General features: G+C 35.0%; 1 protein-coding gene across 1 annotated transcript in view; it reads right to left on the reverse strand.

The window, feature by feature from the left end:
• PSME4 (proteasome activator subunit 4) overlaps positions 1 to 26,545 on the reverse strand; it is a gene marked incomplete at its 5' end in the record, with an annotated part of 101,217 nt that overhangs the window by 18,415 nt on the left and 56,257 nt on the right. Inside the window, 21 exons of the mRNA XM_082852302.1 lie at positions 252 to 321; positions 872 to 1,025; positions 2,217 to 2,298; positions 2,949 to 3,078; positions 3,356 to 3,409; positions 4,752 to 4,888; positions 6,268 to 6,477; positions 7,351 to 7,482; positions 9,073 to 9,168; positions 9,446 to 9,508; positions 10,820 to 10,918; positions 11,012 to 11,067; positions 11,296 to 11,352; positions 12,351 to 12,406; positions 19,452 to 19,547; positions 21,057 to 21,214; positions 21,731 to 21,946; positions 23,023 to 23,090; positions 23,557 to 23,626; positions 23,847 to 23,945; positions 25,851 to 26,001. Of these exons, the coding sequence (XP_082708428.1) occupies positions 252 to 321; positions 872 to 1,025; positions 2,217 to 2,298; positions 2,949 to 3,078; positions 3,356 to 3,409; positions 4,752 to 4,888; positions 6,268 to 6,477; positions 7,351 to 7,482; positions 9,073 to 9,168; positions 9,446 to 9,508; positions 10,820 to 10,918; positions 11,012 to 11,067; positions 11,296 to 11,352; positions 12,351 to 12,406; positions 19,452 to 19,547; positions 21,057 to 21,214; positions 21,731 to 21,946; positions 23,023 to 23,090; positions 23,557 to 23,626; positions 23,847 to 23,945; positions 25,851 to 26,001 (2,254 nt within the window). The remainder of the gene's footprint in view (positions 1 to 251; positions 322 to 871; positions 1,026 to 2,216; positions 2,299 to 2,948; positions 3,079 to 3,355; positions 3,410 to 4,751; positions 4,889 to 6,267; positions 6,478 to 7,350; positions 7,483 to 9,072; positions 9,169 to 9,445; positions 9,509 to 10,819; positions 10,919 to 11,011; positions 11,068 to 11,295; positions 11,353 to 12,350; positions 12,407 to 19,451; positions 19,548 to 21,056; positions 21,215 to 21,730; positions 21,947 to 23,022; positions 23,091 to 23,556; positions 23,627 to 23,846; positions 23,946 to 25,850; positions 26,002 to 26,545) is intronic.

Consider the following 26,545-nt stretch of genomic DNA (forward strand, 5'->3'; position numbering starts at 1 on the left):
ACCCGAGTGCTAAGTAGGTAGTAACTTGGGAGTGACCTTAGATATAGAAGACTCGTGCTAACTGGTCCTAACAGAAGGGGGGACGGTTGGGGAGAATAAGGGAGCGCACATTTACCAATACTTATTATGCTGCAATACACAAATTGGGGGAAAAAAAACCATGAACTTAGTTTGAAATATAAATCAGGGGCCAAAAGTAAGATGCATCTGAACCAGGTAAGTGTTTACACGTGGTGAAATTAAATGCTTACCTCTGTCAAATCCTCCCTGCTTCTGCCCAGCTTAGGCTGCTCTTCGACACCAGCATAAACAACCATATTCCTACACAGTAAGAGTTTATATTTGTAATACACATAGGAAACAACATTAGAGCTTCTTGGATAGAAAGCATTAGAAGGCACTTCTAATGAACTCTAATGAGATGCTAAGTTGTGGGTTACGAGCATATCATTCAGTCTTCCACCTTAAAAATCTTAGGTCATTGCATCCTAATGACATACATTATTGGTGTCAATAAGAGACAAATAAGTATTTCTTGGGGCTGGTTTAGACATGTGTAGTATTAATAGGTAGGAATATAACTTAGAGCAACTATTAACAAACTCCTTAGATGTATAATGGTGGACTAAGGAAGTCTAAGGGTTTCAGTGGAAAGACAAGGAAAGAGGCAGGATGAGGCATAGCACTGGCAAGAACAAAGAAAAAGAGGAAGAGGGAATACGGAAAAAGCTAGAGATTGTGTATCTCTGGTGACAAAGTACCTCTAACTGCTTCAACTGCCTCAGAACCTCCCTAGAAATCCAGATGATAAAACAAATTATATCAAAGATAAGTTGTTTAATAATAAGGTGCATGGCAAGTTGCAACTTACTGTGGCCAGGTGTAGTATCCCCAGTGAGTTTTTTCCACAAAGCAACTTGACTCCCATTCTTTTTTAGTTCTTGGTATACTTTTGCTATCATAATGCAACCAATGATTATCGGGTCTATCACCAGCAACAATTTGGGTGGGTTTAGGATATCCACCTAAGGAAAAGACAATTACATTTCATGAATTTCAAAATAACTGTGCAATAATTATTCTCAAATAGTGCTAGTGTGAGTTTATCTCCATAACAAGACTCTGTTAAAATTCGCTCAAGGCAAAAGCACATACATATGAGGCATTTCACATCAGAGAAGGAAAGATGGGATTATCCACTAAATGGTGTTGGGATAGTTATTTGAGGGGAGAAAGTCAAGTTTGATCCATACTTCATCCCTTTTACCAAAATTAAAAGGATTAATTTTGTTCAAACTTTTTAGGTTTGAATTAATTAATTACAGAACTCAACAAATTCCCATATACTCTCTTCAACCAGATGCCCCCAATTTTAACATTTCACCATGTGTACACTTTGACATTCTCTCTCTTTACACACACACACACACTCACACACACGTACACATGTACCTACACACACTTGTTTTTTGGGACCCTTAAATATTCATTTAATATGAGACCTACAAACATGTGTTTCAAGTGAGGGTAAAACAAGATTAGTAGTAGAGAGTATAATGAAATGAAAGTCTTTCCCACATTTAGTTAACACCATTTTATAGTGTTCCAAAATAAAGGTGGTAGTTGGTGCACAGCTACACTCCCTCCCAAAATGGGGCTGGGGTAAACTGAAGACAGCTGTTTGAATATCTCAGGAGTTATCAGAGATAAAAAAAAATAATAGCCAAAGTAATAAAAATGATGTTTTTCTCCCTCCAAAATCAAATTAATCTTGCCCCTAATCCTACTACTGAGGAAGAAACACTTAATATATTGATGAATTAAATGGTAATGGTATTTTAAGCCTTTGAAATACAGTTTGATAAATAACTAGTATAACTGCTTAGCTGATGAGATAAGTAAGTAGATGACATGTGTACCCAGAGTGTGTAAAAACTACACATTTTATGTATTATAAAGACATAAAGCTACACATTTTATGTATTATAAAGACATAAACAGCCATCTATTTTTATAAATACTTGCTATTACTAGTTTTTACTAAGTCAACTGTTTTCCCTTTATAATATTATTTCACACTTTGTATTAAAATCTTCCTATACTTCTATACTTTGTATAGAAAAATACTTGACATCAAGAACTGTAATTTATACATTTCAAAGAAACTTTCCAAGTTTGACTGAGAAGCACCGCTCATTACGTTTGATAGCACTTACTGATTTCATACGGATTGATGATCAGCTTTTTGTGGGTTCTTTTTAGCTGCTTAAGAATACCAGCAACAGCTGAGATTGCCATCTAAAAAAGAAGCAGGTAAGGTACATATATCAAAATTTTAAACGTCTCAAATGGTTGCTCCCTTGATCAAAAGCAGAAGCTGGGTTCTGTTTCTTTCCAAAGCAGAGAAATACCTCACCCACTGACATCTGGCAGCACAGCCACATGAGGGCTAACTCTGACTTGGACTGAGTCAGTTGCAGTTCTTACTCTTAAACCTTCATCCATGCTAGTCTCTACCTAAAACACTTTTATCATTTCTTTGTTAAACCAATTCCTGCTCATTCTTCCTATCTCAGCCTAAACATTTCTTCCTAAGGGTCTTTTCTCAATGTGCCAGGTCAGGTCAGCCCCATCTTGTACCCTACCTCTAACAGTTTTCAAGTTAAAACCAACTAGTTGTATCATTCAGATACCTTTCCCTTCCTGTAACATGTTATAACTGTAATTAATTTTTTAAAGTCAATCTTTCCAATTAACCTATAAACATGTTCCCCGCTACATCTCCAGTGTTGAAATGCACAGTACCTGAACACCTCCTCATATATTTGTTGGATGAATTACTATCATCTCGGAACCAATAGAGGTAGATTTCAAATCAATACACTTCAAGATATCAGGTGAGGCAAGAATTTTCAAACCCAAGATTATAGCTAAAATAAAGTATCTACCTTTCGAACTACAATTGCATCGTGGTTGAGATTCTCAACAAAAAAACGTATGGCACGAAGCGGTAACACTCGGTCATCTCTCAAAAGTAGAGACAAAAGCCCAATGCCTATATGTTCAAATTTCCAGGGCCTGGAAAGGGGCGGAGGGGGGAAATCACAAAACACATCATTCATAAAATCACTTTAAAAAAACAACCCTGTATTTGAGACATTATAATTTTAAGTTTCCCAAGAATCAAAATAGGTATATTGAAAAATACTGCTCCTATCATCAGCCCCATACTTTCTAAACTCATGAATCAGACTACAACTTTTTCTGACAGTCATTCATGGCCTTCAGGGTAGAAACCTCCTATAATACTGAAGATAAAAGTTTGAGAATTAAAAAAATATATTTTTGCACTTACAAATTTCTCTGCTCCACACCATCTAGCAAAGTGTTTATCAAATTTTCATAGTTCCTTAAAAAAAAAAAAAAATTCAGGTAAGGTATTGTTTTAATACAATACTAAGATGGGGCTCCCCTGGTGGCACAGTGGTTGAGAGTCCGCCTGTCGATGCAGGGGACACGGATTCGTGCCCCGGTCTGGGAAGATCCCACATGCCGCGGAGCGGCTAGGCCCATGAACCATAGCCGCTGAGCCTGCGCGTCCGGAGCCTGTGCTCCGCAACGGGAGAAGCCCCAACAGTGAGAGGCCCGCGCACCACAAAAACAAAACAAAACAAAAAAAAACTAAGATGAACATCAAATAATGTAATATAAATTCAAATTCCGGCCAAATTCACCCTCCTCTTCTCATCACCAGACTATAAAGGGTCTGATGAGAAGAAAGCCAGAGTGAAAGCAGATGCGTAACCCTGGGAAAAGAAAATGAAAGGCAGAGGGAAAAAAAAAAAAAGTGCTAAGTACACTGAGCAACTCAACCATTCCTGAGTGGACATTCAAAAGTAAATTTGTGAGTAGTAATCAACTGGTTAGGAGTGGTCTACGTATATAACAACCCAGGTATACATGAGGTAGGCTATAAAGTTTATTATTTATATAGAACTGTTAGAAAAAAATTAATAAGCATATTCATAAGGCAAAGAAAAAAATAAAGTTAGGAAGGCTCCTGCTTCAGTGTTACCATTGAAGTGTTTTGGTCCCAAAAATCTAAAAGCAGTTTACTAATATCCTAGTAACAAATTTGTATAAATGTTATCGATCAAAAAGTTATTATAAGAGATATGAAGAGACAAACGTGTTGAACTTGAATTTAAGATTTAATGAGTGGGATATGTGTACTACAAGAAAAATCAATTCATGTTGAAAAAACATATGATATTAAGATAACTTTAGGGACTTCTCTGGTGGTGCAGTGGATAAGACTCCGCGCTCCCAATGCAGGGGGCCCAGGTTTGATCCCTGGTCAGGGAACTAGATCCCACATGCATACTGCGACTAAGAGTTCGCATGCCACAACTAAGGAGTCTGCCTGCCACAACTAAGGAGCCCGTGTGCTGCAACTAAGGGGCCCTTGAGCTGCAACAAAGGAGCCCACCTGCCACAACTAAGACCCAGTGCAACCAAATTAAATAAATAAATAAAAAAGATAACTTTATTGTGAGATGGTGTTTTCTACCTCCATAGCTGAAAGTGACAATCAGAGATCTTCACAATAATTACCTCTTAACATTTTGGTATCTCTTCAGAATCAATGTGTAAATTTCATTAGGTAGTTACAGTGAATCTATATTTTAGAGATATTTAAAACCTACTATCTATAAAGTTATATGTCACGATAAGTAGGCATTCATAATTACCTTAGGGCATCAGCATTCCTTTCTTGTTGGCGTTTAAGTCCTTCTTTAATTTCTTCTGAGCTAAGCATTATCTGTTTGATAGACGGGTTTTTTGATTGCTGAAGTAATTCTGCTATTCCGACACATGACTTTGGAATCTTATTAAAAAGAAAAGCCAGGGAGGAAAATGAAGTACTGAAATACCACGGATGAATCTTCACAACAATATACTGAGTGACAGAAGCCAGATACCAAAGGCCACAAACTGTATAATTCCATTTAGATGAAATGTCCATAATAGGCAAATTCACAGAGAAAAAAGGTAGATTAGTGGTTTCCAGGGGCTAGGGGTATGGGGGAATGAATGGGAAGCAATTATTATTGGATACAGGTAAAGCAACTATACTCCAATAGGAACTAATTTAAAAAAATTATTGGGTACAGGGTTTCTTTTTCTGAGTAATTACAGTGTTCTAGAATTAGAGTAGTGATGGTTGTACAACCCTGAGAATATACTATTGTGAATATATATATATATTCACAATAGTATATAACAGCACACAACTGTTGTGTTAAAAAGGTGAATTTTTTGGTATGTGAATTACATGTCAATTTTTAAAAAATTTTAAAGAAGAAAGCATAATCTAACAACAGTTACAAATAGCAAGAGTATGTTTTGCAGAAAAGGAATACATTTAGAGCAATGGTTTTTAAAACTGAGTATGGGGCTTCCCTGGTGGCGCAGTGGTTGAGAGTCCGCCTGCCAATGCAGGGGACACAGGTTCATGCCCTGGTCCAGCAGGATCCCACATGCCTCGGAGCGGCTGGGCCCGTGGGCCATGGCTGCTGGGCCTGCGAGTCCGGAGCCTGTGCTCCACAACGGGAGGGGCCACGGTGGTGAGAGGCCCGCGTAACACAAAAAAACAAAAAACAACAACAAAAAAAACAACTGAGTATGGACGTCAAAAATAATACTGCAGAAAAGAGGGGGATTCAACCACACTCACACCTCTTCTACCCATCCCCAATTCTGATGGGTGTGTAAATAGGAGTTTGAAAATTCTTGGATGATGATCTGCTATCTCTACCCATTTGAGCTCCACTGAACCTGATATTTACCTTTTCATTTGTCAAATCATCCAATTTTAATCTTCACTATAAATTATGGAACCCTGTGGTCAATCTTCTGTGACTTTGACTAGTAGAACTGACCTCCTAAAATATAACCAACTCTTTGAAAAATGAGGCTGCAGACATACAGGGGATAATGGTAAATGCAACAATGTAATAACACTTTGTGGCCTCTTGGTAGAAAACCACCTAGTTCTCTCCTGGCCATGCTCCAGCTTCCTACTCTACCCTGCCATCTATAGTAATGATCACTAAAGCAGTAAAAGGAAACAGAATACAAATGCTTTAAAAAAAATTAGAATCAAATGCCAAGAATATGATTACTAAAAAAACATAAGAAAATAATAGCATTTTGACAAGGCAGTGTTTGCACTAAAATTTGAATTAAAAAAATGATTTTGCTTACTGTGAAGTCCAAACCAATAGTTTCATATTGCCGATGAATCTTTTCTGCAAGATCATCAAACAGCCTCACTATTGATGGCTTTTCCAGGGACATTGCTTTGCTAAGCCCAGAAGAAACAATTGCTGGCCAAGTCTGTACAATACAGTCCCAATCATGAAGGTTTGCCAAGCATACACCGCTGTGATTTCCAAGGAGACAATACAAGGCACCCTGCAGGAAAAAATGATCAATATGGGAAACAAGAGGCACTGTTTAGTTGTAGCCAACTCACTTACATGTTGTTTTCAAATTTACTAAACACTGATTATTTAAATGTCTGGTACTGGTTATAAAATAGGTCCCCACATTCAACATGTTACTTTTAGAAACCTGAATTTGACACTTAAGTGCAATCCAGTAATATTTTCTCTAAGTCATTTAACAGAGGGTTAGCTCAAAGAATGGCTATTAATGAGGTAATATAGAAATGTGAAGATATTGCTTTTACGGACATAGCTTCCATTCTAATTCTCCTCTACTACATTTATAAAGGCTGTGAAATGTGTCACTCTTAGCATTTTAGGGTAAAACATACAAAATAATTTTAAAAATTGTGGTTAAATCTGGTTGCCAAGTATTTCTCTAAGTATATAAAAACTAGGTTACTTAATTATACTGTGTACTTTTTACTCATAGGAGCTCAATTAATCAGAATGATTCTGATGACAGTAGGTACCTCTTTCTAAGGTACCCCATTTTAATGAAAAGAACTATTAGAACATTCACCTGAGCAATTCCAATCTGACTTCCTAACCACCCTGGGCTCTAATCCTCTTTACAGTTCTTATAAGATCACTGTAACTTCAATTTTACTGACCTAATAGACAGTTTCCAATTTTAAGCTTACTTGACTTGTCTGATTTTGTCCATTTAAACTGCTCTCCACAAGGTCGACAACATATCACCCAATGAGTTAGATCCTCTACAACATTCTTGAATTACACATCTGCCTTGGGGGTCAGCAATTCCATTACTGCGAAATTCTTTCAACTTTTCTCTACGTTTGAAAAATTTCGTAGTAAAACAAAACAAAAAACCCTATACCTTGAACTGCTGTTGCGTGACATCTTGCCTATCAGGCCGTAAGAACTCCAAAACCAGGGGAATGATATCTCTGCAACAGAAGTTATATGCTCCCAAGGCAGCAAAAAATGTTTGCTGGGCCTTATTTCTGACCTAAAGAAACAGTTATGAACAGATGACTTTTATTAAATGGTAGACAAACTACAAAAAAATTTCTAAATGAATCATTAAAACAAAGCAGTGGTAATTTAAATGTTTTCGTAATAACAGAAAAATATAACAAAGCACATAACTTAACAAAAATGAGTAAATGATAATCTTTTTATCAGAAGGAAAGCAAATTACCACCAACCACATCCATGGTTTAAGTTACACTGGTTCAGGGACTTCCCTAGTGGCACAGTGGTTAAGAATCCTCCTGCCAATGCAGGGGACACGGGTTCGATCCCTGGTCTGGAAAGATGCCACATGCCGTGGAGCAACTAAGCCCATGTGCCACAACTACTGAACCCGCGTGCCACAACTACTGAGGCCTGCACATCTAGAGCCCATGCTCTGCAACAAGAGCCACTGCAACAAGAGCCACTGCAACGAGAAGCCCGCACACCCCAACAAAGAGTAGCCCCCACTCGCTGCAACTAGAGAAAGCCCGCAAGCAACAACAAAGCCAAAAAAAAAAAAAAAAGTTACACTGGTTCAAATATCCTTTTGATAAAGGAGAGACTGAATGGAACTGATATGCATTTGTTCAGTAACATAATCAGCAGACTTAAACTTTTTATTCTGAGTTACTCTTAATGAGAAGGGTCAGATTTTCTCTTGTGTCTACACAAGGAAAATCAAAGACTTTCCAAAACACAGAACAACTTAACCTTTTCAATGCAAGCCTCAAGTATAGGCCACATATTTTTTTTTTGCAGTACGAGGGCCTCTCACTGTTGTGGCCTCTCCTGTTGCGGAGTACAGGCTCCGGACGTGCAGGTTCAGCGGCCATGGCTCACGGGCCCAGCCGCTCCGCGGCATGTGGGATCTTCCCGGACCAGGGCACGAACCTGTGTCCCCTGCATCGGCAGGCGGACTCTCAACCACTGCGCCACCAGGGAAGCCCTAGGCCACATATTTTTAACCCAAGCAAAAGATTCAGTATAAATTTATAATCCATGAACTAGTTAAATAGTAATGAATAAAAGCAATACACTGTACATATTTCAAACTTTTTAAAATAATACTTTAGGCAAAGTCTCTGGGTTAGATTAGTTTCCTAATTTACACTCTTTTATAAAGACAGAATCATTGGCTGTACATGAATCTCTTTACTTTTCCCAGTTCTCTGTGTTTAGAGATAAATTTTTGGTCTTATGCTACCTGAAAGGAGGGACCCCACAATTCACATGGTATCAGCTTCCTGAACTCAAGCAGAATGTCTAGGAAGAATTATATGGCCTTCACAGACAGGCCTTCATAATGTGATTTAATTTAAGTGGCATCAACATTACACTAGCACTATCTACCAACGTTAGTTATATATTTTTAAAAAAAAATTTGAGAAGCAATTACAAACAGCAAAAATAAACATTATTTTAAAAAGAGAAGCAAGATTAGTTTGAATATATGTCATTTAAAATGTAAATTTTCTTTGCCAATAAATTATTTAAATTCCCTTGTTAAAATGGGGATACTTTAGATTGCGTGTTACAAAATGGGTGAGAGGGGGCATGCCCAGACTGTTTGGACTAGCCTTACCTGACTGTATGAACTTGTAGATAAACGAAGAAGATCTCTAATCATATCCTGATGTACCTTTTTGTATTCACAACCCTCAACAGTTAGTGTTCGTAGCTACAAAAAAAAAAAAAAAACAGTGTAAATCAAATCTCAAAGTTTTTTACTAAAAGTTCATTTAATTATGAAGTAACACCAATAATTAAATATTTATTTGAAAAACTGTCATTTAAAAAAGTCACTGTGGGGAGTTTCCTGGTGGCTAGTGGTTAGGATTCCGGGCTTTCACTGTGGTGGCCTGGGTTTAATCCCTGGTTGGGGAACTGAGATCCCGCAAGCTGTGCAGCACGGCAAGACAAAAAAAAAGGCATCATGATTTTAAAAAGCTATTTACCTCATGCTGCAACATTACTCTGTCAATCAATAGCGCTCTGATGTGTTGCTTTTTCCCATGGAGCTGAAAAACAGTAGCAAACACTTCAACATTTTCCCTAAATGACTTCAACAATGGTTCCCCTGAACCCTTTAACAAAAAATTAGTTCAAAGAAGGTACAGAATGGGCTGATGGGTACTGAAGGTATTTCATTTATTCTAAAATCATCAGACTTTTATTCAGTCAAATACTAAAAATACAAAAACAGCCCACTAAGAAAACTGCTTTACTCTATTAAATTTATAAACAGCCTTTCTGGGTAGTTGTGTATGTTTACTACAGAATATAACATTTTTTATTTTTGTAAAAATTATCTTTTAAGCTCTCCCCCACCCCAAATGTTCTACCCAGTCACTAAAGGCAGATGTCTGGAACTCAGACTGTTCCTCTTTCACACCTGTATCTCATTAGTCATCAAGTCCCCACAATTCCATCTTCTTTTAAAAACACCTTATCTCCACCCCAATGCCAGTGACTGGATTCAGGCTGTGCTTTCCCATCTGAACTATTATAATAGTTTAACTAAAGCCTCCCGGCTTCCAGTCTCAATCGCCTACTGCTTATTGTTCACAGCGATGGCAGAGCTTTTCAAAATTCACTGAATTGAATAATGATCTTTCCAACATTTACATCAGATCTACTTAAGAACTTCTAATGACTCCCCCGTTGCTGAATGTAAAACTGAAGCATTTTCTTGGGCAAAACTAGAAATGACCTAGTTTACCTCCTGCCACTCTTCCCTACAAACACTGTTTGCTAAAGCATGCCATGTTTGTACATCTCCCTGCCCTGTCACATGCCATTCCCTTTGTCTAAAATATGTAGCACCCTGTGCCTAAACAATGAACTCATATAACCTTTTCAGACTCAATTTCAACAAAAGTCTCCTATAGAAGAACACTGCTATGAACATCAAATGGCTGACTTAAGTATACTTTCTTCCAGGCTCCCAGGGAAGCTTGTATTGACTTCTCTTGGAGACCAAATATAACATAAGATTACATAAAATGCAATGCTTTAAAGTCATGCCTGTGGACAATTCCTATTTTTACTCCTTCAGTTTCTTACATGGTAAGAAAGCTGTTGCCAAGTTATCAGACTTGAAATTGCCATTGAGAGTCCAGAGACTACCATGGAAATCGATAAAAAAGTTTGTCTCAGGGAAGTACATTTTTTCTAGGATCCTTTTGATTATACCATCATATAATATTTGAAAATCTACTATTTTTACTTATAGGGAACTTCCTCTGTATGGCAAATAATTGCTAAATCAGGTGGTTATATCAATATTATACACCTTTAAAAAAAATTCAGCTTTAGGTGAAAATACTGACCCGATTTTCCATTGATTTCTTTACTAGGTTAAAGCTTTTCCAACGAGAGTCAAATTCATGCTTGTGAGATCCTTGGAATTGCAAAAGGTCTCCAGTAATCTGCATCAAAGAATTGCAAATTTTATATTTATGAGTCGTCAAGTCAAACCCGGTCATATTAACAATTATGCAACTGTTAAATGACAACTGTACCTTTATGATAAGAAACAAGGACTTGGTATCATCTTCTGAATTATTAAGTATGTGGTCTATAATAGGAGGAAAAGAATTTTGGTTAAAATATTTTAAATTACTATAGGACTCCTGATATACTAGTTAAGGAAGAAGAGCAAAAAACAAACGAACCAAAAAAAACCACTGCCTGATATTCTCACCATTTAGAATTTTAAAATGGTTAAGTAAAAGCACACATGCTATAAAATAAAATTTCTAAATATTTATTAATAAACATAAATTAAATACATATTTGTACTTACTAAGAAGTTTCCTTATGACCCTAGCAATTGTTTCTCGGTGGTTCTCTCTGGATAGATCTATTTTTAAAAAAATGAGAGAAAGCATTTTACACACTGAATGCTGACCAGAGCTTTGAAGTTTATATCAAAACAGTTATATCAAGAAGAGATAACGTATCCAGGAAAAAAACAAATGGGTCTGTATATGGGAAAAGAACCTAAAAAAGAGTGGAGATATATTTATATGTATAACAGATTCACTTTGCTGTACACCTGAAACTAACACAACATTGTAAATCAACTATACCCCCAATAAAAATTAAAACAAAATAAATAAACAAACAAAAAAAAAACAAAGAAAAACCAAATGGGTCTGTCTTTATCATAGTTGGTTAGTAGCTTGGCATGATACAGAATAACTTTTAAAACCTTCACATTTATAAGAACCTGCTTACAAAACTTTATTAGGCAAGGAGGAGGGAGATAAAACTATCTCTGCCAATATTTCAAAGGCTCTATCCTCTAATTAGAGGCCATAAATGCATAGGATTCTCTAATTAGTTGTGGTGTCCCAAATCAAACAAACAAACAAACTACACCTAATTAATGTATGCAATGAACTCCGATGTTAATCCAGCAATAAAGAAGTGTGCTAAATTTCTATTAATGTTAGATTCAGAACATTAAATTAACACAAAATGTTTTACATAAGTATTTATATAAAATTTAACTCACTATGATAGAAAGATACTATAAAGATAGTTAGAATATGTAAGGGTTTACATCAAGTATAATACAACAGTTCTATAACAATTCTAACCATAAATGAGCATTACAATATATGAAAAGTCTGCCTTTGCACATAGAAAGCATCTATCTTTTACTGGCTATTCTTTATATAATAATTACACACTTTCTCCAGAAAAATCAAAGATAATATTAAGTAATTAATATTCATTCTACATATAAAAAAGAGACTAGAAAAACTGTAACTACAAAATTATCCCATTTTAACCCTTGTACAGTAACTGATGAAAACAGTCCATACAGATTTACTCAGATTAGGATTCACATACCATATTCAAGTCCAGTATACAACTTTGTCTCTTCCAAGGACACCATACTTGGTACCCTGTATAAAAACAAGAATGCTTGTATTTATTAATAATACCAATAAGGAGGCTTAAAGGGAAAAGTGTCATTGCTAGAATGTTTAAATGATTATCTTTAACAAACACAGATCTCTCATCTTCAGTACTTCAATTCTTTACTCTAGCTTTCTGAAGATTAATGCTCTATCTGTTTCAGTAAGGACAGTGTTATTCATCTTTAAAAAAATGTTAATTAAATGTAATGACTTTGGGGGGGGAAATTTACTGCCCAAATGAACATAACACTGATATTCAATACTCAAATGTAAAAGCTTAAATCTGATGTTAAACATTTATACAAGGAAAAGTCAGCTTTACAATGTTATAATAAAGGTTAAAACTAGACACCAAAAAAAATCACCATCAAATTTTACTGTAGAATATACAGCAGACACGCTTCTTTAGATAATCATTACCCCCTCCTCTTAAAACCAGCTAAACTGATCTCTCCTGACATCTGCAGTAAAATGCCACTACTTTTGAAGATGTTCAGATGTAAAAATACTACATTAAAAGTCATTTTTTAGGTATGTATGGACAGATTCTGCGGGGGAATATGAACCTTTATATCTGAAATCTAAATTTTCTTTAATGAAAAATAAATAGACTTTATTTCAAAATATGAGATTCAATTCAATAACTTTTTACAAACAAAGCGATAATACTTTCTAAGAAAAGGAAGACAGGCACAAATGCCAAGGAAACATGGGGTAAGCGTATCCTATACAAGGCTAATTAGTAATAAATAGAAAATTTATAATTATTGCTCATAATTCATGACCTACACAACACTTGTAATGAAGAAAACACTATTTTGAAATCAACATACCCCTCCCCCGTACTGTATTTTTTTAAGTTGAATTAATTAAGTTATCTCTACCCTAATATTTGGTTGTTATGAATTCTGGAATTTATCTAAATGGGTAATAACATTAAGATGACTAAAATGCCAATTATTTAACTATGTTCCTTGCCATAATGTGGATGGCAACAGTACTGTCCCAAGTTTCAAAACCAAGCCTACAGAATATAAACAAAGAATGGTAATATTTCATAATATAAAATGCTAATTTGCTTTTCAGAGAATTTCAAGAATTTCAAATTCAAATTCTTCTTAAAATCTGGTTTTCATTCCATAAAGTTTCAACTTTCGGCAACAGCTTGCAAACTTGAACATTCTGTAAAATTATGTATGATTGAAAAATATATATGTATCCAGAGTCCAGTCATTAAAAAATAAAATCAGATTCTTTCACACTGAATTTCAAGGGAAGTCCAATAACTTTACTGAAATTAGATTTGACCAAGAAAGAGAAAAGGCTGTGCTCACATAGTAACAAGCGTTAGGCGAAAGACTGTTACCCACCCCCCTCCACCTTCCCTGGTAAAGCATGGGAAGTACTTGGCCACAAGCTATCACATGAGAGTACATGTCCCCTCACTGCTGCTATAAACATAAGTTGTTTCCTAAAGTAGGAATACAACTGTACCTCACCCCGTCCATACCTAGTACCACACAGTACTGAACCAAGCATGCATTTTAATTATTGTCACAAAATTACTCTTAACAAATGACATTTTAAAAAGCAATCACTATAGTAAGCTATCCCGAAAATTTTTTTACTATATCAAACAAACCAACAAGCAAACAAAAGGCTATCAGTTGGGAATTTGAAATGTTTTTCTTATATGCCTTTCTGACTCTAATAACACCAATCACACTATAACTACATTTAATAACAAGTCTCATCTAAGAACCATGATGCTAATTCTAAAAATCCATGTGTCACTCTGAATTGTTTCCCTATCAGAAAAGTTGATGAAGTACTATCACTTATTCAATTATTTAGAAACATATCAACCTGTGTGGGCTTTTAAAATATTAAGTAATAGATTTAAATTAAAATGGCTTAGGCTTTTACTTTTAAAACCTGAACTAAAACACATCTTACACATCTCAAGAGTATAGAAGGCATCTGTTTAGACATATAGTTCAGCTTTACTTTATTTGTTCTTATCCATCTCAAGTTTCTTTTATGCTTATTTATCTAAGATTCAGCTTTAATTGATCTCTTCTTATCTAACAAATTAATTAAACTCTGATTGTATTGACACCTTTTACACCAAATGCTTCTCATTGAGTATAAATACATATTTATAACTAAATATTTCTTCTGATCTTTAGAAGAATAATTTTCTAAAAGAAATGTCTATCCATTACCCAAGTAAGACTTTATGATTGTATCTCTTTGTGGTCACATTTTAAGTCTACGTGTGCTGGGCTGTACTCTCTGATACTTAAATCTGCTCTTGTAACTTTTAGTTATGTACATAATCTTAGCTGAGTAGACTTAAAGTGTTATCAACAATTATAGATCTGCATTCTGATTAAACACTATAGTAGCAATATATACAATTTAAACAAAATATCATCACTCCCCCACCCCGAGTGAAATTCATTCTACTCATCACTGGTTCATTTTACAAACAGTAATATAAAAATAAAAGTATGACAAATAATTTCAGCACAACATATTACAAATAATACCATGTATACAATAATAATCAAGTTAAATCAGGTTCATAGCAACTACATAGGACCACCAAGCCACCTAATTTATAACAAAATGTGTTTAATATCTGTACCACTTTAAAAACAAAACAAAACAAAAAACTTGTACGTTTTCTACATCTATGCTATTTGTACCACTAGATGGCAATCTTCTTTAGATTTGATTAGAGTAGAACGATGAAAATAATCACTGGTGGGAAAGAAAGGATGGTGAAAAAGGAAGAAATGACCAGTAACATAAAAACAAAATATACAATACAAATCAAATATGCAAATGAAGGCTAGGTGAACTGTCATGGAACAACTGCAAACAATAATTCTCCCTTTCTGTAAGTGGAAGAACAACCTACCCTGCTCCAAATCCCTCCCCTCCCAAATGAACACAAACATAAAAGGTAGAAAAACCAAGCCACTAACAGATTTTGTTTTCCCTCAAGGTAACAAGTGTTTCACAACAGACAACTGGCCTATTTCTGTGTTCTGTTATCCAGTTGAATCCTGGGCATAAACAATAGCTATAAACACAAATTAAAGGCTGGCTCTGACTCTACCATGTGAACAAAAGGTTGCCAAGTAAAGAGAATCTTACATACCGCTAGGTTTAAAATTAACTCGGAGCATAAGAACTATTTCCATGTCTGACACACAAGTTTTTTTAAAAATCAATGAAAACAGTCAGAAGGTGAAATAAGGAGAAAACAGGGTTACTCACCGTGGAGTAGTAACTGTTTCCTTTTCTGTGTGCAGCTCCCCCAGCAGAGCTGGGTAGTTTCCTGGAGGTGCCAAGAGAGGTTAGCTAGCCCTGCCCCTCATCGCATAACAACACATCCTTTCACATATTCATGAAATGGTCTCAACTCTTAGACCTTAAGTATGAATTTTTTTTTTTTTTGAGTGAAAAGTTAGTAAAAGCTGAGCTCCTAAGAATGATTTAACTAAGAATGACTTAACAGATCTATTGGAGGAAAGGGGGCACAAAGTAAAGAAGAAATATTTGAGATGAAAAATGATGACTCCTCTACCTTGAGTAACCCTGTTTTTATAGATGTTAGTTTTTTGCATCCTGTGATAGCTGGTTAGACCTAAAAGATTCTAAAGAAATGGACTGCAAAAGGAGAAATTAATGACAATTTGAGGATTAAAGGCAAGTGTCCAAAATTCCTACATGACCCTGGAAAGACATAATCCAACTTCCACATCTATAAAGGTAGAACTATGAGTATAAATTATAGCACAAATGTTTCTATGAAATCATTAACTAAAGGTTCCAAGAGCAAAATAGAGAGGTTTAAGATTAATTCAGTAACCTTGGTATCTGACAAAACTGTTAAATTTCAAACTGAACTAAACTAAAAAAATTTACCCAATTAAGGGTAAATTAAACCCTCAAGGGACCTTATTTCATCCATCCTTTGAAACAGTAAAATTTAAAATATGTACAAGATACTTAGTAACCCTACGTTGCTAAAGGCCAAAAAGTACAATGTAGATATCATTAGATATATAATTTACTTTATACTTAGGACAATCAACTCATCTCATCTAAGCTTTTTATTTTTTGTCAGTCTCTAATCACATAGCATAGAAAATTGTTTTTCACATGTGGTAGCCATTTCCCTGAACAATGGGATCCCATATACTCTATTAGCAATTAAGATTTTCTTACAGGAAAATTCAGAACTGAAATAAGCTTCTGGTTTTTTACTGCTGCAATTTGCCAGAAGACTAATACTACTAATACATGCACAAGGCAAACTTAATAATAAGTGATTCGACAAAAAATAATTAAAGCAGCTAGAATATTTTCCCTAATTGAGATTTATATAAGAAAAATGTAAGTTTAAATTTAAAAAAAGAATTGAGCTGCTAGGTGCTTCCAAAAACTGGTCTGGTATTTCAGAAAATGCAAAATGTCCCACAATACCACAGCCAAACACCACCGGATATCTTAGGCATTACACTAAAGCATTGGTCACCATTATGCGTTTCCTTTTCTCCCCAACTTGGCACATTTTACTCTATCTCCTTTGGAATAACTCATGTCCAAAATAAAAGAGTTCTTTTCATCTTCTAGTTTCAAATTGACCTGCTACTGATAATCTCCAAGAATTATGCTACAGATCTTCTTTCTTCAAACTAGGCAGTATGATTCACTATTACAGAACAATGGCACCATCAATTGAAATTATTTGATTAGTTCTTTCAAATCAATTTACACTTAGAAGATTTTAATAATTATTGACCTATATTAGAATAAGCATTTTAGAAATTTAAAAGGCTAACTTTATTTTATTTTACTTTAGTGAAAACTAACTTGCTATCTGCAAAAAAAATCATAATGTTATATAAAGTCAATGTAAAAAGTCACATATTGCCAAAATAAATTAAAATTTCAGGTGAAGGTGATACCAGTTAGAAATTGGTTTTTTAAAAAAGGATTCTGTTAAGAACTAATTAAAAGCCCAGGGAAGACTTTACAAACTCTCTCTTTTGACAATTCAAAGGCAAAGTGATGCCCATTCATCTCTAACTGTACTTTGTATAATCATTACACTGAGTAGATGTACATAACTATAAAAAAATCCTAAAAATGTGTACTGTTCAGTGATTAAAATGATTGAAGTTTTCCTCGTTGTATATTTTATTTCATTATGTACTATTATATATACAAGAAAATATATTTTATAATTAAAATATATAAACACATTTATATTAAACATAATTTTGTATTACTTCGTTAGGTTTTATTATGTCAAATTTTCATTAAGTGAAAATTCTAAACACAACACTTTTAAATCTAAATCATCTTTCCTTTTCAACTTTTCTGAAAAAAAACCTATAATGGGATATTCGTTTCAATTTTATAGCTTATAATGTATAGTAAAATGGGCTAACAATCTGCTTAATTATCTTTTGTGGCATTAATAAGGTTTTAATAATATGGTATTGTTTTCCTTACTGAAAATGCATTTCATTATATACATATCTAACTGGCTTTATAATAACCAAATGGAACATTTGTCCTAATGCACATTTATTTCAAAGGATAAAGACTTTGCTTCAATGGCTCCATGCTGAAATGAACTGCAACGGAAACCTCTAAGCCTCCTGAGTGTATTGTAATCATCACTCAATACTAAAATAATCTAATTATATACACAGAAGATAAATGCTTTTGCTCTTAGATAAATTATTGGATTAAAGGACCACACTTCAACACATTCAAGCAGAACTAAGTTTACTGATATAATCAATTTGTTACGTATGAAATAGCTTTTTGGCATGCCGTAAGAGTTAAGTTCTTACTAATTACATACTGTTAAAGATCATTAGGGAAATCAAAACCATTTCTGTAGGTCTCTCATTTAAAAATATTGTTTAACATCTCTCTTGACAAAAATGAATTTTGGTAAAATTGCTCTTATATCAAACTATAAAACTGATGAAAAACAAAAGTTCTTTAAAAGAATTCAGTAAATTCCTAGGCAAACTTAAAACAGATTTCCTTACCTGAAACGACCCTACTTCTCCCTCTTAAATCTAATGAGTAATCTAAAAAGTTCAATGCCTAGAAACAGTTTTTAGATAAGTGAAATAAGTGGGAATTATGAAAATGTATGACCCCAAACAACTGATTATGCAGAATACGGAAAGACAAGCAAGCCACATTTTAAAACCATTCCTTGAAACATTTTAAGATTTTTGTTGCAAAATCAACAAATAATTCTCCCCTTCTGCTTTTCTGAGGGGCAAGGTTTCCTTACTCATTTTTGTGTGATTTTCATTAACTTATTCAGCAATGAGATGTTGGTGTTCAGAGAAAATAATCTAACATGGTATACTGAAACTAGCATCTATGTACTTGATAAGTGAGCTAAAGTTATATACAGCTGATTTCATTTAAACTCAATTGTTTTCAACTTAAATGGTAACACTGACAATGGACTAAATCAAGACATTCATTCGAAATAATAATACTCTGAAAAGCACTTAAATTTGTAAAAGCAACTTGGTGGATCTCAAAAGTTCAAAATCATAATGAATAACATAGAACAAATTTTTATTAAAAAACACCCCAGGTTTTTTGCTAGAAAATCCTTACCATTGATTGCAGACCAAAAAAAAAGGTGTTTTCCTTTCTTTTTTTAAAGAATTTATCTTAATTAACTCAGTAAACTAACAGATGAACTCAATATCTCTAAGTTGATATTTTTAAACTCATTAGCATTGAAAGTTATTCTATCCTGGTACCATATGAAAAATCTGAATAAAGCCCTAAAATTTATAGATCTAAACTGTGCCTCAGGTGTTTTTGGCCTAACAATGACAAAAAGGTTAAAGTGATACAGAAACAACACCAATAACAAAACCAGTGACTCATTATGTGACTAAGTCTTAAAATATATGCCAAATGGCAAAACAGCAAAATATGTAAAGTAGTTATTTTTACTTACAAGTTAGTAACTGGCTCTCCTTTCAAGGGAGGTAGGAGGTTTCCTGAGCCAATTAAACAGTTGTGTACTATAGTCAGACTCTGTAGAACATCATCTCTAGAAAAAATAAAAAGCATTTTCATATTTGAGAAGACTCCAAATCCCTATTTAAGAAAAAGACTTGTAGAGTTTAAGGTGAAGTAAAAAACTTTATCAAGTGAGAATATACAAAATTAAGGCATAGAAATGATGAATGTTTTCAGTTTACCCTCTTAATAGTACAAGGTAATTAAACAGATATTTACTGATAATATTAGACCTGCTTACATTTAAACAGGCTCTAAATAATCACAAGTAACAACAACTGATTGCCCTTTGTGAAGCAATTCTGAATTTAATTCCCTATTTACCCAAAGATCACAACCACTAACAAAAAGGGAAAACAGTATTACAGAAGATTCTCCACTACAGTCTGTCTTTTAAAATGCGCTAGCTAGGGACTTCCCTGGCGGTCCAGTGGTTAGGATGCAGCGCTTTCACTGCCAAGGGCCCAGGTTCAATCCCTGGTTGGGGAACTAAGATCCCACAAGCCATGCAGTGTGGCCAAAAAAAAAAAAAGACTAGCTAAAAAAAAAGCAGTTCAGAGTACCACACAGCCAACGTAAGTCAATCATACTTCTTCCTCCAAGCCCATTCCTACTGGATTTGTTTATCAGAATTTCCTGTTATTTGACACATAGTAATTTTCTTACTATGATTTTAGGAACTTTCAAAGATTCAAACTATAAAAGTCTAGTGGTCTCAAATAATTGTTTCGTGCTAAAGCTCTTTGGGGGAGAAACAATATCTTAGAGATATTTCTCTAAGTAATATTAATATCAATAGTATGAATTACTGAAAAGAAACAAGCCAATAAAATCTAAGGAGAATCTAGAAAAACAGGCACTTCCTTACAAAGGGGGCATATTTACACACACTTCCCAAAAGATGCACAAGTGACACTGTCACTAAAAGCAAACTAGAAAAACTAGAAAAAAACTGAGCTTTTCTATTTAAGATGTTTAAATATTATGACAAAATTTCTGTTATTAAACTATGAAATGGTTTTATATTATATAGTTTTATATTATAGTAATGTGATTAGAAAACCACTTAAATGTATTAAATGGTTTTCTGATCACATTTATGGCAGACATTCAAAACACACATTGAAAATGAATACATCAGGGACCTCCCTGGTGGCGCAGTGGTTAAGAATCCACCTGCCAGTGCAGGGAAGACGGGTTCGAGCCCTCGTCCAGGAAGATCCCACATGTCGGGGAGCAACTAAGCTCATGCACCACAACTACTGAGCCTGCACTCCAGAGCCCGCGAGCCACTACAGAAGCCCGTGTGCCTACAGCCCGTGCTCCACAACAAGAGAAGCCACCACAGTGAGAAGTCCGTGCACTGCAACTAGAGAAAGCCCACGTTCAGCAACGAAGACCCAACACAGCCAAAAATAAATTAATCTTTTTAAAAAAGAAAATGAGTACATCAGATATGCCATCGAGAGAGGGAGAGGCACAAAAAGAATTTTTTAGTCTACAACCATATAACACTAACTGATTATAAAAGAAAACTAACCTAGACATTTCAAGTTCTCCATCCCCACAATGCTGGAGTTTGATGAGCTCAGGCTGAAGAAAAGAGTCCAACAGATAGAAGGCAAAAGCCACTTCTTCAGAAGAAGGAACATGCCACTGGATCCCCAAATTCCACAAGTCCCCTGGTTTACCCCAGTCCTAGAAAATAGCATTTAATTAGCAAGTTGAGAAGTTAGGGAAAAAAAACAAACATACAAACATATTTTAAAAGGCTTAAAAGAAACTGTATAGGTAATCCAAACCTAAGGCAGCAAGTGCACAAAATAAAGGTATGAAGACATCATAGGAGTCTTTCATTATCACTCCTGAAAAGGGTCTCCCTGAAGAGCCACTCAAATATGAGTTTACTATAAGAGTAACAGTAAGTTTATGTAAGGCTATTGCATTCCACCCCCAAGCTATATGGAACTATGGAGATTAAATATGGCATTAAAAAGTCATTTCACATACAAACAGAAAAGAAGAAAACTAGAGCTAGATGAGAGCTACATCATACTTCCCAACTTTAAAACATTCCAATAATAGTTTTAGTAATCTATGTTAAAAATAAAGAAGTGACACCTTAATACACAACAAAGAAAAAACCCGCACTTTGAATCCCTTAGAAAAATAACCCAATATATCCTGGAATCCTAAATTATTGAAAATGCTTGCCTTGATAGGAAAGTATTCAGAAGGAGGCTTGTCAAAGCCGCCTGGCACACTGCAGTATTCTGTAGGGTAGATAAGTGTAGTAGAACGAAGAAGGTGATGCAAAAGGTTACAAGACAGAGTGTAACCCTGCTTACAGGTTAAATGTAGGGTTCTTTGGAGAATCTTTACAAGGTGCTCCCTATAAAGAAGCAACTTCTTCCCATCCACTCGAGTAATCTAAAAAGAAAACAGTTAAAGATATCTTGGTTAAAAGATCAAGAATCAACAATTAAAGTTAACTATGTTTGGCCATTAAAGTAGTCTAAAATAGTAACAGTGTTTCTTTTTTTTTTTTTTTTTTTTTTGCGGTACGCAGGCCTCTCACTGTTGTGGCCTCTCCCGTTGCGGAGCACAGGCTCCAGATGCGCAGCCCAGCGGCCGTGGCTCACAGGCCCAGCCACTCCGCAGCATGTGGGATCTTCCCGGACCGGGGCACGAACCCGTGTCCCCTGCATCGGCAGGCGGACTCTCAACTACTGCGCCACCAGAGAAGCCCGTAATAGTGTTTCTTAAAATGACTTTAATTCATTTTAGGATTATCATTTTAATTATATTCTAACAATGAATTCTTCCTTAAGATCAAAACACATTTTCTGAGTTTAGGCTCTGAAGTGCCATAGTAACATCCTTTTCAAGAGGCTATCTCCTTAAAGAGACAAAACTTATTTAAATGGATTTCTCTGTTCTTTGGTTTCTGAACTAACCCCTATAGGAAATGAAGTTTGACTGATGGCCAAATTTGGCATGAGGTGGGGGGGGGGGAAGATGACAAATCTGATACACTTTTCAGTCAGAGTTACCCACAGTAGAATTAATCAGTAAAAAGTCAGGTAGAGCATTGACCGCGAAGTAGTCAACAGTTACCATACTCCTTTTATAATAAGAAAATGAGATTATCTGACTTTTTGTTGTCCCATAAAGACATTTTTCAAACTTACGACTTTACATGTTTTTTTTTTGCGGTACGTGGGTCTCTCACTGTTGTGGCCTCTCCCGTTGCGGAGCACAGGCTCCGGACAGGTAGGCTCAGTGGCCATGGCTCACAGGCCCAGCCACTCCGCGGCATGTGGGATCTTCCCGGACCGGGACACGAACCCTTGTCCCCTGCATCGGCAGGCGGACTCTCAACCACTGCGCCACCAGGGAAGCCCGACTTTACATGTTTTAAAGTTAACTTTTCAAAACAGGATAAATCTTCAGAGCAAGTCAACATTTTCACAGAAATATTTTCTTATTCCAAAGATTTACAATACCTCAGACAAAAGTTGAAGATTCCATAGTAACTCCTTATCTAGCTCTTCTTCATTTAATACATCATCATCTAAAAATACCAAAATAGTATCAGAACAAAAAAACAAATATCCAACTAAATGCATCATTTAAAAGTATTTATATTTAATATTTCTAATAGCTGAGAAAAGTCTCTTTTAGGACTTTTTCTTTCTTTCTTCGTTAAGCTGGACTTGCTCCAGAGGAGGTAGAAGCTCAATTTTCAAGAAAATAAACACACCAACCAGGATGCCTGCCCCTACACATCTCACAAAATAACAGATATTATAGCAACAGCTGAATGCTTCTTGTATGTATGAAAACATTAATGTAATAGAGTTAAAATTTCTAAGCTACCTGTCAACCCTGGATGATACCTTGTTTTGAGCAATTTTACCCAAACTGTAAAATTAAAATACTGCATGGCTTAGAGAATCTGTTTCCATCAACAGAGTTGTAGAAACCAAGAAAAAAATTTGCTAAAGTTACAAATACAGAATAATAACCTTAAGACTTACTCATTGTAAGCTGAGTTATAACACTGCAGCAGTGGGGAACAAATAGCTTCAAAGATTCCTCCGGGCAGCACTGAAAACATATTTGTATAAATAAGTTTTTTTGAAAGGCACAAGTATTGAACAGTCACAAAGTATACACTAGCTCTATTTTCAGTGGCAAATAAGGGCTATAAGCAGCTACTGAAAGAAATGTGTATTTTAAGAATGACAAGCATGTCTAAAATAATTAACCACATAAAACTCATGGCTATTGATTCATTAATTCATCAGTCCAGAAAACCCCAACTCACCTTCACTGCAGCACGGCACATGTCTGCCACCATGCGGCCTGCAACTCTTGTTTCAAATATATGTGAAATCGAAAAATTAAAAACCTTCTGAAGGGCCACCTATTAAAAGATAATGTAACAAATGACAATGTCTAACCAGCACGTTTAAGAAAATTAAACATCTTTTGAAACACCAAAGAAAATGATACTCAGACTATACTAAATATAACCAAGTAGGAAAAATTTAACCATCTGAATACATAAAGATTTGCTTAATAATGCTACATTCAGGTTTATGAATAACCTTTGCACAAAACCCTAATGTGAACAAAACATTTGAGGCACAAGATTTTATTTGCTACAGAAATGCTAAGCACAAAACCAGAGCTGCTGGAAGCAAATGCAATTTAATTATCTTGCTGGCCAATCCAATATAACAGAGGGAATTTGGGGTAATATCTAATATTTACAGTTTGTCATTCTGACAACTACAAACTATATTTTTCTCTCCTCTAAAAGACTTGAAGCATTCTATTTAATTTTACAATCAAGTCACAGAATTTTAATTTCATTTCTGAATTAAAGAATTAGCTCTAGACATGGATTGACAATGCTGCAAATTATAAACAACTCCTTTCAAAAGATTTTGGTTAAATAAGAGATTATTTATGTTAATTTCTTTATACTAACATAATCTTAGTAAATATTTCATGCAGGTGTAAGGCAGTTTAGCTTTTAACCAGGATAAACACTGAACAGTGATAATCTCAGATAGCGAAAGAAGAAACAGAAATGGAAAGAGAGTAGTGGAATAGAAAATATGAAATAAATACCATATTGTATATAATAGGTATCGACTAATACTGAATAAGTGAATGTTCACAGAATGCCTTATGAGGACAAACTATTTCTCATTCATCATAGTTTGCCAGATCTTTATATTTGGGATTTAATTTCTATTATGTGATGGCATAAACAATTTTCAAAACTTTTCTCGCAAGTAGTATTTTACTGTAAATTTTAAACATACAGTCAATTCTTGTTATTTGCAGTAGTTATGCTCTGTAAAATCACTGTGGGCACTGAATTAGCAAATACTGAACCACAGTTCTTAGGGGAAATACAGGATTAAGTTCCCATAAACCTCTGGTTACATTTTCATCAACTGATGGATATATGGATATATAATTTTGTTTATGTGTGGTTCTCTTTGAAGACACTTTAATGTCTTTAATACACTGTTGATTTTTGCATTTTTGCAACAATTGCATTGTTGACACTTTAATACATTATTGATTCATTAACCTTGAACTCATAGCCAAAAGCACTGTAACTCATTTCTGAACGAAGCTTACCTAAAACATGTTAATATTTTCTACGTTAGGTCCATCACAACTATCTTTTGCTTAGAACACTAGACAGTGAGTGCATCAGCATTACTCTTGGGGGCCATTTTAAAATGCAAAATCACCAAAAAGCACAAAAATGTGAACGATCTGTCCTTAAATAGATGAAAAAAGGACACCTGTTTACATTACAGTATAAGAGCTAAAACAAGATGGCAGAGTGTCACCTTATTCGATTTCAGCTGTAAACACACACAACTCAAAAATTTTTGCCACTTTCAAAAGTTTGCACAAAAGCACTGCGAGTACCAATTTTGGGGTTACAAATAAATTTTAGCAAGTACACTATGTTGAATTTGCAAATACAGAATCTGCAAATAATGAGGATCAACTGTGTATCTTTTCCAAATTTTATTATCATTTTTTTTGGCCTCGCCACGCCATGAGGCACGCAGGATCTTAGCTCCCCACCAGGGATTGAACTCGTTCCTCCTGCAGTGGAAGCGCGGAGTACTAATTACTGGACTGCAAAAGAATTCCCCATCTCTTTCAAATTTTAGTATGGAAAGAAAGGATAAGCTGGCATGATATGCATACAAAGTAACTTGAAGTTCAATTTTTAAAACATCAAATAAAACTACAAGTTGGAATTTAATTCTTTGCAGCAATGCACTCTTACCATAAATATTTCTTTGGAACATTGTGTGAGGATTGTACTAAACGTAGAAGACAGACCTAATTCGACCAAACTCTCCAAGTGAGTCATTTTCTCAGTTTCTGTCTCTTCTCTTGTTTGCTCCAATGTGCTACTTTCTATAAGTCCAAAGCATCTAAATAACCCAAAGAAAGTAAAATTTTAGCAACTAAAAACTGGCTTAACATTTTTTGTTGCTGATTAGATAAATCCATTGTCATGACTATGCAAGTGATAGCTACTTAATTTGTACATGGATCACAAACCAACTGTCCTTTTGTAACTTGAGAAGAAGCACCAGCCTTGCACAGTACTGGGTTGGCCAAAAAGTGCCTTCGGTTTTTAAGTAAAAATAAAAGACACATTTTTCATTTTCACCAAGAACTTTACTGAACAACGTATTCACCCTTTTGTTCCACTACCTGCTGCCATTTTTCAGGCAAATTCATAATTCCATCCTCCCAAAACTTTTTATCTTTTTGAGCAAAGAACTGTTCCAGATGCCTTTTACAGTCTTCCAGGGAATTGAAATTTTTTTCCACGAAGAGAATTTTGTAAAGACCGAAATAAATGGAAATCCAAAGGTACTATGTCTGGTGAATACAGCGGATGAATCAGGACTTCCCAGCCAGGGACTTCCCTGGTGGTCCAGTGGCTAAGACTCTGCGCTCCCAATGCAG

The sequence above is a fragment of the Leucopleurus acutus genome, assembly GCF_964270905.1.
Source record: "Leucopleurus acutus genome assembly, chromosome: 12".
In the NCBI taxonomy this organism is placed as follows: domain Eukaryota; kingdom Metazoa; phylum Chordata; class Mammalia; order Artiodactyla; family Delphinidae; genus Leucopleurus; species Leucopleurus acutus.